The sequence below is a fragment of the Spermophilus citellus genome (assembly GCF_964194105.1).
Source record: "Spermophilus citellus genome assembly, chromosome: 10".
Taxonomy (NCBI): domain Eukaryota; kingdom Metazoa; phylum Chordata; class Mammalia; order Rodentia; family Sciuridae; genus Spermophilus; species Spermophilus citellus.
Window position 1 is genome coordinate 60,210,626 of NC_138197.1, and position 14,622 is coordinate 60,225,247.

A 14,622-nucleotide genomic window follows, 5' to 3' on the forward strand; every position below is an offset into this window, starting at 1 on the left:
CTGTAGCGCGCTCGTCTGGCATGCGTGCGGCCCAGGTTCGATCCTCAGCACCACATACCAACAAAGATGTTGTGTCCGCCGAGAACTAAAAAATAAATATTAAAAATTCTCTCTCTCTCTCTCTCTCTCTCTCTCTCTCTCTCTCTCTCTCTCTCTCTCTCTCTTCTCTCTCCTCTATCACTAAAAAAAAATACATCCTTTTAATTTTATATTAGGAAAAAATTCTCAAAATGCCATCGGAGTAATAGCTCTTACTTCTAGAACTTATTGAAATAATAATATATAATATAATATGTATCATGTGATTTTCTGTGCTTTCCCCATGCTGAATTTTATATTACTTATAAAATGTAAGTGATGGTTTGAAAAAGTCAATTTAGATTGCTACACAGTGAAGAAATATTCTGGGCTTAAAATAGTATTCCCCCTGACTACCAAGAACAAGGCACAACAGAAAAGTATTTGGGTAAAAGGAAACATTAACTTTTACATATTTTAATAAATTATGTCTTTTAAGCCAAAAGGTTTTACAGGTAATACTGCATCATCACATTACACATAAGTTAGAACTCTGGGTCCTAAGGCTGCCTCTGATGTGAGTTTATCGAGACTAAACCAACTAAGAATAAAATTATTTTCCTGTTTCCTAGAGATGCACAAATTTCTTTAGTTCATATCCATTTGTTACCACTTCTATTCTTTCCTACTTTGTAACTTGTTTGATAGAATGGTATGGAGTTCTTAGTTCCATCCTTTACTAAGCAAAGGATTAGCTAGTCTAAATAGAACTTCCATAGGCTTCTTCTAAAGTAAGTGATATACTTGAAAGTTATTTTTTTTTTTGCTTTACTCAAATGTATCATGTTTAAGGATTAAGAAAGGAAAACAATTTTTCTTGAAAAATTCTTACATGTAAGGATATAATTGTTCTTATAAGTATCTAAAAAGCTAGTGGGTAGCATAGCCTAGAAGCATACCCTAGCAGTGAACACAATTTCAAGTCTGTGTTTGAATTCTTGCTCCATATTTATAGGGAGATCCTAAGTAAGTTATTAATGAGATTAATCTATAAAATGAGAATAGTAAAGCCTACATCATGGAATTCTTTATGAATATTAAATAAAATGATAAATGAATTGCTTAAATGGTATATACCGAATAATAAATACTTAATAAATCATAACAATTACTATTGTATTATTAAGGTTGGAACTTTCTTCTGTTTTTCTTTAATAGGGAAAAGACACAAAAATTATTACATGCCTAAATTATTCAAGTGTTGGAATGTAGGCTTACAATAGCCTTAAAACTAATTTTAGGATGTAGTCACAATTTTTTAAAAGAATATAATATCCCCTATTTTAAGCTTCTGTCTGGCTCACTGGATTTCAAACCCACTCAAAATAACTTGCCCAAGACAAATATGTAGCATTTACTCTGCCACAATATTTTATCATCAAGAAGGAGTTGACCACATGAAACAAAAAGAAAATCTGCTTTCCCTTTGTAGTAAAAAATGCAACCCCATAAAAATAAGTAGGCTGGGGTTGTGGCTCAGGAGTAGAGCACTTGCCTAGCACATTCAAGGCCCTAGTTTCGATCCTTAACACCACATAAAAATAAACAAACAAAATAAAGGTATTGTGGCCAACTACAACTAAAAAAAAAAAAACTAAAAAAAAAGAGTCTGCCTTGCTGATTAATTTGCTTATTATTAGGATCAAATGAAATAACATGTGAAATTGCTAAGTAAAACATGAAATACCACCACACAAAGATAAAGTATCATAGGCATCAACATTACAACTGCTATATCACCATTTCCTATTAATTTTTGTTATGCTACATGCTTTATATATATATGTTTAATTATTTTTTATTTAATCTTCACTAAAACTTTACCAAAAAAAAATTTATCCATTTTTACAGTTGAAGATACAGAAAGTAGTGCTAACTATCAGGATTTGATTGTCAAACTCTCTTGAGTTCAAAGTCCATATTCTCAATCACATACTATACCGTTTATTCTAACAATGTAGATGGGGTGTGAAACATATCATAAAATCATTGCAAAATTAAACCTGGAATTCTGGTTTACTTTAGTAATTAAATTTAATGTAAGCTGAGAGGTTGGCAGACCAGTATTTCTGTCATAGACTTTACATAAATGAAGAACGGCAACAACCTCAGGGACACTTATACATTTAAATATAAAAGACAAAAACTTTTAAAAATACTAGCTGTAGTGACACTAAAATCTGATAAAAGCTTAGCATGCTATGTTAAACATACTCAGGCAGAAGAGGGAGTGTCAGTAATAGAAAAGCAATAAACCATGTGTTTATTATGTTCCAATAATAGCATGCATTTAGATAAACCATAAATTAATTACATAGCCAAGTTTATTTTTAAGTGAAGTAGAAGCATTAAAAATTGATAGATTCTACCTCCTTCTCTTTGAACTATGTGATAGAGATGGACGTTGTGTAGAATACATTCCAAATCTTGATCTGTATAACCTTTAGCATGCATATCATCCACTGAGTCAGGATAAATGACTTGATCTCGAAGACTTCCAAGGGACATATACGGCCTGTAAAACACCAAGCACACAGGATCCTAGTGTAAAATCACTTTAGTGTACTCAGGGTGCCATAATGTTGATCTAAAAACAACAGAGTTGACTTTAAACTCTATATTATATTTGTTACCTGAAGATAAGCACTTGTCTCTCAGGCACTGCAAAATAATGCCCTATTGTGTTTATGTAAAAACTTATTGAGACATAAACACAAGAAAAACTTTGACAAGAAATCATTTGACATTTTCAGCAGAGACATATGTTCTTTACTCAATTGTATTTGACAAAGATTTCTTCTGTACTTCACCTACAATTATTTGTTCTAAACATTATAAAAGTTGGGGTTTTGTTTGACTTAGCAATGTAAACAAAATGAAAAAAAATGTCATTCTTAGAGAAATGCAAATTAAAATGTTGCTGCATTTTTTTGCTGATCACACTGGCAAAAGTTCAACAGCTTGATAAGTCACTCTGCTATGACTCTATGAGGAAATAGATACTCTGATACTATGGTAAAAATGCAAAATGGTAGAATCCCTTTGGAGGAGATCTGGCAAACTGACATATTATTTGCCCTCTGACCCATTTCTGGACATTTATTCTGAGGATATATTTCTAGAAATACTAGAAGTAAAAAAATGCATAAAATCATCCATTACAATATTATTTTAAAAACAAAATATTTAAAAACAACTTAAATACCCATAGATTGTTTGAATAAACTATAGTATATACACCACACAGTTATAAAAAAGGATGAGGAAGATCTCTATAAAGATAATAAAGTTATTTCTATGCTAATATTTAAAAGGAAAATGCAAAAATGGACATAAAGCAGGATTTCTAAATAGCAGTATCAATATACTGAACCAGAAAATTCTTTATTGTCAAAGGCTGTCCTACATATTGTAGCAGTATACCTGTTTTCTACCCACTAGATTTCAGTAGCACTCCCTTCAGTGGTGATTAAAAAAATTTATCTCCTGATACTGCCAAAAGTCCCTTCATGGACAAAATCATCTCCAGTAGAGAAACACTGAAATATAGTATATTACATTCTATGTCAAAAAGAATTAAAAAGCAAAACAAGATATACACATTTCTTGTTATAACTCCGAAAGGATATACAGGAAGAATAAACCAGAAATCGGTTACTCAAGGAGGTGAACTGATCAAGGAAGACGGACAAGGAAGGAAATGGCCTCTTTAAGTATCCTTTTAATATAGTTTTGTAGAATCATGTTAAAATTTTATTATTGATAATAAAATTAAACCAACAGCAATGAAGGAAGAAATCTTAATATCGAATACAAACAGAAACAAATTAACTGAACAAGTATCAAATGGATGATATAACCCAAAGAGGAGAATGTAGGAGTAGAGATAAATTAAACAACTTTTGAATTTAGCTCCATAATATCAAAGGCAAAAGAAAAAAAGAAAAAGAAATGTTGAACCTCATTTGGCAAACTTATTTTTGGTAACAATATAGGTACAGCAATTCTGAAACTGTTTCATGTATATTATAGGATTGATCAAATAAAATACTTTGATATTGTTAGGAGCTGGAATTCTCACTATGGAAGAAGGAAGACAGAAATATGGAATGTGCAAGGTGAGAAGAGATTAATGTTACAATTAGAGTATTGGTATGAATTTATGATATTAAAAAACAACAATAATTTCCTAGCTCCATCCAGATCTGAACATCCTTTGAGAAGGATGCAACATTATTTAGGTAATATATTGAATTTCATTGTAGATCCAGAAACATATGTCTTACTCCTAACCCTACTGTCTGTGATCAGTAACCTAATTTACAAATAGGTTTTATTTTTTCCTGTAAGAAATTTCATTTTATTTCACATGCATTGATGTATAGATTATAAAATAAAAATAAATCTAAAATATATTAAATATAGTCAGAATATTTCAAATAATGAAAATCCTCTGGTAGTGAATAGAAGTTGTTAGTTTTATAGCAATTAATTAAATATTTTTATTAGAGCATATTAATTAATACAGAATAATGGGTTTCATTGTGGCATATATTTGCACATGCATATAGCATAGTTTGGTCAATATTACTCCCCAGTACTTTCCCTTAGCCCTCTCCTCCATCCTTCCCATGCTTACCTTCCTCTACCTTAGTGAGGGATTTCTCTTCTGCTTTCATGACATTCCCATTTCCCCCCTATAGCTTCCAAATATGAGAGAAAACATGATTTTTAAAAAATCTTTCTGTGGTTGGTTTATTTCACTTAGCATGATGCTCTAAAGTTCCAGCTATTTTCCTTGCAAATGATATACTTTCATTGTTCCTTACGGCTGACCAAAACTCCATTGTGGATTTTTTTCCACCCATTTGTGGATTCATCTGATTCCATAACTTGACTATTTTGAATTGTGCTGCAATAAACATGGGCATACATGTATCTCTAAAGTATGCTGACTTTAATTCTTTTGGATGACTACCAAAGAGTGGTATACTTGGATCACATGGTAGTTCAATTTTTAGTTCATTCTCATTTCCATAATGGCTCTATTAATTTATATCTCTACCAACAGTATATAAGAGTTCCTTTTTCTCGGCATCTTTGCCAGAATTTATTATTGTTTGTATTTTTGATGATTGCCATTCTGACCAGAGTGAGATAGAATCTCATTGCAGTTTTGATTTGCATTTCCCTGATGGCTAAAGGTGTTGAACATTTTTTCATTTAGTTCTTTGCCATTAGTATTTCTTCTTTTGAGAAGTTTCTGTTCAGTTTGCTTTCACATTTGTTGGATGTATTATTTGCTTTCTGATGTTAAGTTTTTTGAGTTTTTTTAAAAATATATTCTGGATTTTAGTCTTCTGTCAGAAGAGTGATTTTTCTCCCATTCTGTAGACTGTTTTTTTTTCATGTGGTGCTACCCCATTTATTGATTCTTGTTTTTGTTTCTTGAGCTACAGAAGTCTTATTCCGCTAGTCATTGCCTATGACAACATGTTGAAGTGCTTCCCTTATGTTTTATTCTAACAGTTATAACATTTCTGGTCTTGCATTAGATATTTGATCCGTTTTGAATTGACTTTTGTGCAGGGTGAGAAACAAGGACTTGGTTTTATTCTTCTACAGATGGATGTCCAGTTTTCCCAGCGCCATTTGTTGAAGAGGCTATCTTTTCTTCAACATAAGTTTTTGGTACCGTTGTCAAGAATCAATGACTAGCTGTGTGGGTTTGTCCCTGTGTCTTCTATTCTATTCTATTGTTTATGTCTCTTTTTCTGTTAGAACTAGGCTGTTTTTGTTATTATGGTTCTCTAGTGTAATTTGAAGTTGGGTATTGTGATGATTCTTCCAACATTGCTCTTTTTGCTCAGAATTGCTTTAGTTCTTATGGGTCTTTTGTTCTTCCATATGAATTTTAGATTGATTTTTTTCTAGTTCTGTGAAGACCACTATATATATATTGGAGATGGACACAATTCCTTTATTTTGTTTGTTTCTATTTTTAGGTGGTGTTGGGGATCAAACCCAGTGATGCATGCTAGGCAAGTGCTCTAGGCAAGCCCTCTACCACTATGCTACAAACCTGGCCCCCATCATAGATGCTTTGATGGGGATCACATTGAATCTGTGCATTGCTTTGGGGAGGGTGGCATTTTAACAATAGTCTGCTTATCCATGTTCCATTCATCTGTTTATCCATGAACATGGGAAGTTTTTCTATATTCTGATGTCTTATTTGACTTTTTTAAGTGTTCTATAATTTTTCTTGTAGAGATCTTTCACCTCTTTGGCTAGATTGATTCCTAAATTATATTTTTAAAGCTGTTGTTCATGAAATCATCTTCCTGATTTCTTTCTTAGTGGTTAATTATTGCTGTATAGAAAAGCTAGTGTATGTTTTCATACATTGATTTTTGTATCCTGCTACTTTGCTGAGTTTACAAGCTCTTGAAATTCTGTGGTAGAACTTTCAGGATCTTTCAAGTATAGGATCATACCATCTATAAATAGGGATAGTTTGGTCTTAGCAGATGTAATTAAGTGAAGAATCTTGATATAGAATCATTCTAGATTAATTAGATGAACCCTAAGTTCAATAAATGCCCACATAAAAGTGGAGAAACACGGGAAGGAAAAAAAGAGGCCTTATGAAGGAGGAGGCAGATATTCCAGTTATGCTGCTATAAACCAAGAAGAGTTAACACTGCAAGGAGCTGAGAGGGAGGAAATAATATTCCCCTGGAGGCCTCAGAAAGTGTGGCAATTGTCAATACTTTGACTTGTGGCCTCCAAATATGTAAGAAAATAACTTTCTCTTGTTTCAAATCACGAAGTTTTTTGGTAATTTGTTATAGTTGCTCTTGGAAACTAAAACAGGTGGTATTCCTGAAAAAAAAATGCATAACCTGAATCATATGTGGAAATTATCAGATGAATCCAAATTGTCTTAAAAATAACAACAGTTCTGCACTCTCTAAAAATATCCATATCATGAGAAAAAAATAGAAATACTGAGGAAATCTTTGAGATTAAAAAAACTAAAGCCACAAATGATACTGGGTTCAGAAAAGCATGTTTTTTTTAAACAATGGCCTTTTATTATTATTATTATTTTTTATTGATTGTTCAAAACATTACAGAAAAGCATGTTACTATAAAAACCGTATAATGACAACTGGCACACTTTGAATAAGGACTATATTTTAGATGTTAATATTATATAAGTGTTGAATTTCCTAAATTTGATCATTGTAACAAGGTTATGTTAGAGAATATCTTTGGCCATTGAAAATATACCCTAAAGTATTTAGAGGTGGTTTATGAACATTACGATTTACTTTTCTGTTTGATTATTTGTTTTGCAACTTACTTTAAAAAAAAAACAGAATAAAGCATATATTGTATATATGTGTCCATGTCTGGAAAGAAAGGTTTTAGAATATAAAATGCACTTTGTATATCAAATGTCTATCTATTTTTTCATAGTATGAGAACCACTTAGTTGGTGATAGATAGTACATGGTTCTTTTATAATATATTTATTATTTATAATTCAAAATTTTTATAATTTAAACTATACTATATACATACATACAAATAAGATCTTTATAAATACAAAGAAACTCTGATTATATATTTTTGTTTTAACTGACAAAATTAATGCATCAAAAATTCATACTTTAAAAGTGTATAATTCAGTGTTTTTAATATATTCATAAGCTCATGTGGTTTTCATCACTAATTCAAGAACATTGTCCTCTCCCCAAATTCAATACCCAAATACACTGTTCATTCCCACCACCTTTCAGTCCCTGGAAACAGAAGATGTATTTTCTATCTCCATGGATTTGCCTATTATGGATATTTTAAATATATAAAATCATACAATATATGTTCTCTTGTAACTTCATTCTTCCTATCAGTATAGGATTATCAGGTTCATCTATGGTGTTAATAGTACCCCATTCTTTTTAAAGGCTACATAATATTCTATTGTATGGATGTGTCACATTTGATTAATCCATTCAACCATTGATAAATATTTCATTATTTACACTTTTTGGTGTTACAAATATTTGATATATACCAATGAATTGAATTGCTGAAACATAAACTTTTTGAGGAATTGCCAGACTCTTTTTCCCAAGTGGCTAAAACATTTCTAGATACATTTCTTCTATCATATCTCTGTATGACTTCCCCTCTTAACCTATTTTTCATCTTTCCCTCTCTAGTCTAACCATACTTTTAAAAATATTTAGAAGCTTAAGTATTCATAAATGTGACATTGGCTTAATATATGATAATAATAGCATAAAATAGAAATTAATCACCAGGGCCAGTGATCAGTTTTTAGTAGGTGCTCTAAGGCTACTCAGGAGAAGAAACATATAGAAACCTTAGGAAAGAGTACTTTGGTTGCCTTCTTCAATTTAACATAAACCATAAAGCTATTCTTGCACTTTAGCATACATCCCAGACATTAGTCCAAATAGCAGTCATGATACAATACATAAGACTGCAATCATCAAAACCTAGTGAGCACCCACTCCACAAGTGCTTCTACAGGCCTCTCTCATAAAACTTGATTAATTAGTATGTGATCAAATCATATTTTACATCTACATTTTAGTGAAGATGGAATAGAATCACGGTTGTGATAATGGGCTTTGTAGAGATGGTTCTGGGATAGAATTCTAATCTCATCACTTACTGGTACGTACAGTGATACAAATTCTGAGTAAAAAGGACCTCTTTTGTAAAGCAACTTCTTTCATTCTATTTGTTATGAGGACTTAATGAAGCAGTGTTTTCTTTTGCTAACCACGCTTAATGAAGCAATGTGATTAAATCATATAGTACAGTACAAGTACAAGGAAAAAAATAACTAACTATAATAGAAACAGTTCATTTCTGCTTTATTCTGCTTGGGTGAAAACAAAACATCTTAAAAAGGAGCGGGCTTAGTGTATAGCTTAACAGTTGAGCACTGGCTTAGCATGTGCAAGGTAAGGCCCTGGGTTTGTTCTCCAGCATAGCAAACAAGCAAACCAAAAAAAAAAAAAAAAAAAAAAAAAAAAAAAAAAAAAAGAAAGAAAAGAAAAGAAAGAAAGAAAGAAAAACAAGATCTTGTAAGAAAGCAAAATAATTTCTATTCCATCAGATAGGAGACTAGGAGACTAATGGTTTATATCACGTAGTAAAATTTTACTATACTCAATAGGATTAATAATAAATACCTAGCTATGTAGATTTTAAAGACTATGTTTTCTTAAGTACTCAAGAGAGTACATCAAGTTTACTAGAAGCATTTCTTTTAGTAACTGCAGCAACATTTATTTCACTGGAGCACTTTATGAGGCCTCAAAGGTATCAAAATGCACTAGGTTGCCAAGTGCTTTCTTTGTTATAGGAACTTGGAGGAGCAAGATATTGTGACTTTTTTAAAGAACCAATTTAATATTACTTATGATTTCTTCAGGCCTTTTGAAATTAGTTTTCTTTGATGAACAGTAATGGAAATTTTTCTCATGAGGTCTCTTAACTTCAAGACAAAGCAGAATGATTTAAATATTTTTTGTAATGCTTAAATTCTTATTGAGTTTTCAAAAGTCTAATAATAATGTCTAATTACCTACTCCCGAAGTTAAAAAATGAAAAAGCAAACAAAAAAGAAAACACAATTTTCAGCTACTGTTTTTTTATTGATCAGGATATTATTTCAATAAAATGCCAAATCATAAACATTTTATGATGCTAAAAAAAGAACTGCAAGTGTGCCCACATGATTGCTATTTGATCCATTAAATAAAATGATATGAGTATGAAAATTGCTAATTTCGAAAATTGATATAAATGAAAATGTTGATGATACTATATAAAATGTTTAATAAAATTATACTTAAGGACTTACCATATACTACTTTATTAGATTTTCATTTTTCTCTAAATCTTTGTTTTATAACAATGTAAAATGGTAAAAATAATACATTCTACATATATTTAGTGAGGTACAGAGAAACTAAGAACCTTTTGACTTTAATAATATAATGATTTTTAAATATTATTATAAAGTTACAGCCACAACTTAATTATCTAGAATGTTGTCAAGAAGTTTTAGGATGATATTGAATCAACTGAAAGCACAAGGAAATGGAAGACCCTATTTCAATAGTTATATGATTAGCATGCATTTGATTCTCTTTCAAGTTCAAAGACATAGAAATTAACATTTTGAGCAAACTCAAGTTTCTCTTGTTCTACCAAAGTTATACATAATAGATAAGGACCTAAATAGCTTTTACTAAACTTTCCTTTCTAGATACATAGACCTATTCAGATTATCTTCTAAAGATTTCAGGTAGATCAATTACCATGTCAGAATATTAGTAGCTGTTTGTTTTTCTGCCCATCAGAAAGGGGATCATGTAGCATACCTAGTCAAGCAACAAAAGAAATAATCATAACATATTGCTCATAACTAGTAGCATTCATGAAATAAACATAAATTAGTTTTAATTTAAGTAAATCTCATAATCACCTCTATACATGTAGGAAGATATTGGAATAAGTCTATCAGTATAACAATATAATTTAAATAATGGTTGTTATTTAAAAATTGAAAATAATTGTTTATATTTGGAGTCTATAATTCTTTCATATACACTTATATTCAAAATGATTAACTATAATAGTAAAACCATTTGAGATAAAATTCATTACCCATGATCATAGCTTTTTATATATTACAAATGTCTCAGGACATTTTTATTTATAATTTGCATTACATTCTCACTTTTTTGTGTTCACATTTAAATATCTAATATTTTATGGTTTTTTTGTAAATATATTAACATTTATTAGCATTTATACTTTTCTTTATTCAAGACAAAGGTAGAAAGAAGGGAGGGCATTAAGATGTATTAGAGCTATTTGCTTGGAATGATGATCTAAAAATACTAAATACTTCCAAGTTGAGAACAATTAAAACCCTAAGAGAAAAAATGTAACATGAAAGATCTATATGACAGAGAAAAAAATTTATAATATTGTAAAATTTAATTTGGAACAATATTGATAAAAATTTCACAAGAATTCTAACTTTACTTAAGGCATATGATGTGTTAAATTTAAAAATAATTTACCACTAAGTGCTGCTGTGTTGTTATAGCAATAAGAAGTTAGCAATCTAAAATTCATTAAACCTAGCTATTAATAATTCATATAAGTGTACATGTTGGGACCAATAATGTCATCAGATTTTTTCATGCATGGCAAAACAAGATTTTAGTACTGAATACTGAAGTCCAACTATTCTTAAATATTTATCAAAAATAAGAAATTTTTGCTATTGATAATAACAAATATTTGCTATTGAAAAGAGATATTTGCTATTACTGAAATTATATGTTTAGGGTAAGGAATTGCAGAGCTTCTTAAGAGAGCATTATTTTAGATAAAATATATTCATAAAGGTATAACGGTATTGCCAAATTTTTAAGAATGCACACTTCTTTAAGGTTAGCTCTGTATTTATTATTATACTAGTTTACCATGTAAAATCCCTCATATATTACCTACAAGAATTGCAACTCTATATGGTTTAACCTAATAACTGACTTGCAAAACAGGAAAGCTTTTACATAAAAAGATTTTTTTCCATCATAATTTTTTATAAATTAGCTCAGAGAAGAGTTAAATATGAAAAAGTATCCTTAAGATTTTTTCCAAGGAATAGAAAACTATAGAAAATCATGTTTACATTTATAGATGACTTTATGCTAAAAGAGACATAAAAACTGAACAGGACTAATTACTACATAGGTGGTTACCAAAGTATACAATTACAATTCTGTCAGACAATTGTTCAACTATATTTATACAAAATTTACTTGCTTTTAGTCTAATATATAGAAAGCAAGAAATAGAAGTCAATCACCTACAGCAGTACTGCTGAGCCTTCTTCATGGCTTAAATCATTTTCTCATAAAAGGACATTTTAAGTGATAGCCACACCCATCATAAAGAGCATTATGCATCATATTTTGTGCAAACAACAAAATAATCACAGTGTTTATAATTAGTCTAAGATGCCAGACTCATTGGAAAGTAGAAAACAAATCTGGGAGATTATCATTTATTCATCAGAAATTTGCCACACAGTTATAGTACATTTACACTCAAGCTATACAGTGTACAATATCCTTTCAGTCCTTCCATCAATAAAGGAAGCAGGTTAGGTCCTTTAACTTCCTTCATGATTCCATGTGCTACCAGTATTTTAATACTTATCACTTTATTTTATTTTATTTTATTTTTAAATATATTTTAGTTGTACATGGATGCAGTGTCTTTGTTTATTACTTTTATGTGGTGCTGAGGATTGAACCCAGTGCCTCACACGTGGTAAGCAAGTGCTTTACCACTGAGCCACACCCCAGCCACCTCACTTGATTTTATATGTGTGGATTAAATAATGTTATTACAGGGGCTAGGGTTGTGGCTCAGTGGTAGAGTGCTTGCTGAGCCCACATGAAGCACTGGGTTTGATCCTCAGCAAGGCATAAAAATAAACAAAATAAAGTATTGTGTCCATCTACAACTAAAAATATATATTAAAAAATAATAACAATGTTATTATAGAACATGCAGACATGTGGATGCCCTTTTTAGCTTATATTCTATGAAGATTTTCTTGGCAATGACTGAACATGGGCAAAGTCTATTCCAATATGACTCCCAGTCCCCAAGTCCACATTTGTGTACGTTGGGGGCAGCAGAACCAATGCTTATGTGACCTACTGGGTATGGAGCTCTGTTGAAGAGAACTGGCTTAAGCCACATCATGTTCTTTTATCCTGTTCTCATAGCTGCACACTCCTTGTTCTTAAGAGTTGCTCCCTATCTGGGTTTTGGCATCTGGAGATTCATTAAGAATCAAAAGTTTCAAAAGCTTAAGCCTCAGAGGAATACCCTGATCAAGATATTTAAACTAGCCTTTTTCCACAGTCTTTCTTAAGTCTCTTTCCTTAGTATACTCTAATTTTTAATATAAAGCAAAAAGAAGAAAAGCAAGGATTTCATTGTCTATACTTTAACAATATCCTTTCTGTCCTTCCATTGAGAAAGGAGGCAAATTAGGTCATTTTTACCTCCTTCCTGATTCCATGTGCTATTGGTCCTTTAATAATCATCACCTGGTTTTATAAGTGTGCATTAAACGTTGTTTTTAAAGAACATAAACTTCCAGAGAAATCCTGGATTTGGAAGGCTATTATTCACATAGAAACAATCCAAAAGAAGTTCGAATTCTTAAATAAAACTCATTTGGTGCAAGCTGATTAGCATGTAGTGCAGGAATGCCAATGTTGGTGTTTCTGGCATTCAGTTAAATGTTCTGCCCATTCTACTGCACTTCCTGAAACAAAATTTGGTCTTTACTCCGTGGCATGAAATATTCTTGTTTTTGTTGCTATAAAGGGTAAATAATGATTGTGTCATACATAATGTACTGTGAAACTAAGACATGCTTGTTTCATATCTCTCCAAGAATTTTGATTTAAAATTAAGAGAACATTTATTATTAAAATGTTATAAAGAAATGAGTTTTAGAAGATTAGGACAGAGGAGAAAACACAAACTAATTTGAAAGTGAATTGAACATTCACTTTTTAATTTAAAGGAGTTTCACTTTATATAAGAATATATAGGTTCACATTAACATATATGAACAATAGCCTGGTATCTATGCTAAGCTTTATGTTAAAATTGGTTTGTATTGTCTCTACCTCCAGATGTAAGAACTTCTGCCTCCAAACAATAGCTTGATCTTATATTAAACACACCAAGCAAATAGCCTTAGCAGGTGATATTTGCAAAGTCAGTTATAGAAGCAACACTTTTCAGAGACTGCTGTTATTAGCAGTAACCAAGACAAAGTGACTTGAAAGTTAAACACATCTGAATTCAAATGCTAACTCCAACATGTATCTGTTGGATAACTTCAACCTAAATTTCTCCTCTATAAAATAGAGATACAACATGTGACTTATAGTTTGCCATGCAGAAAACAAGAGACTTATGAAATATGTGTACAATAGTGACTAACACAGAGAAATTGTTTAATTCATTATGTTAAAAACAAAAGTAAACTGGAGATGCTCAGTCATTGTTCAAGATGCTCTTGGGAGGCTGGGGCTGTAGCTCAGTGGCAGCACACTTGCCTAGCATGTGTGAGGCACTGGGTTTTACCCTTAGCACCACATAAAATCAAATAAATAAAAATAAAAGTATTGTGTCCATCTACAACTAAATAAAAAAGAGAATATTTTGCCCTTCCACAGGAAGTTAGAACAGTACTAGAAGCTTTAAGTATTATGATTATCTGAAAACATATTTAAGGTTAAACACAGTGGGAGGATTTTTATATCATGGGAAGATGTTTTATTATGATAACTTTATTAACCTGAAAAAAAGAGGCAGTGACACATAGTAACATAGCAGTTCAGGGATAGGGTTCGAATTCCAAGTCTTTAGATATGTAAC

The 14,622-nt window shown here is 31.0% G+C and overlaps 1 protein-coding gene across 1 annotated transcript in view; it reads right to left on the reverse strand.

The window, feature by feature from the left end:
* Window positions 1-14,622, reverse strand: part of ABCD2 (ATP binding cassette subfamily D member 2) — a 60,911-nt gene that overhangs the window by 16,900 nt on the left and 29,389 nt on the right. Inside the window, exon 7 of the mRNA XM_081309060.1 lies at window positions 2,448-2,593. Within this exon, the coding sequence (XP_081165186.1) occupies window positions 2,448-2,593 (146 nt within the window). The remainder of the gene's footprint in view (window positions 1-2,447; window positions 2,594-14,622) is intronic.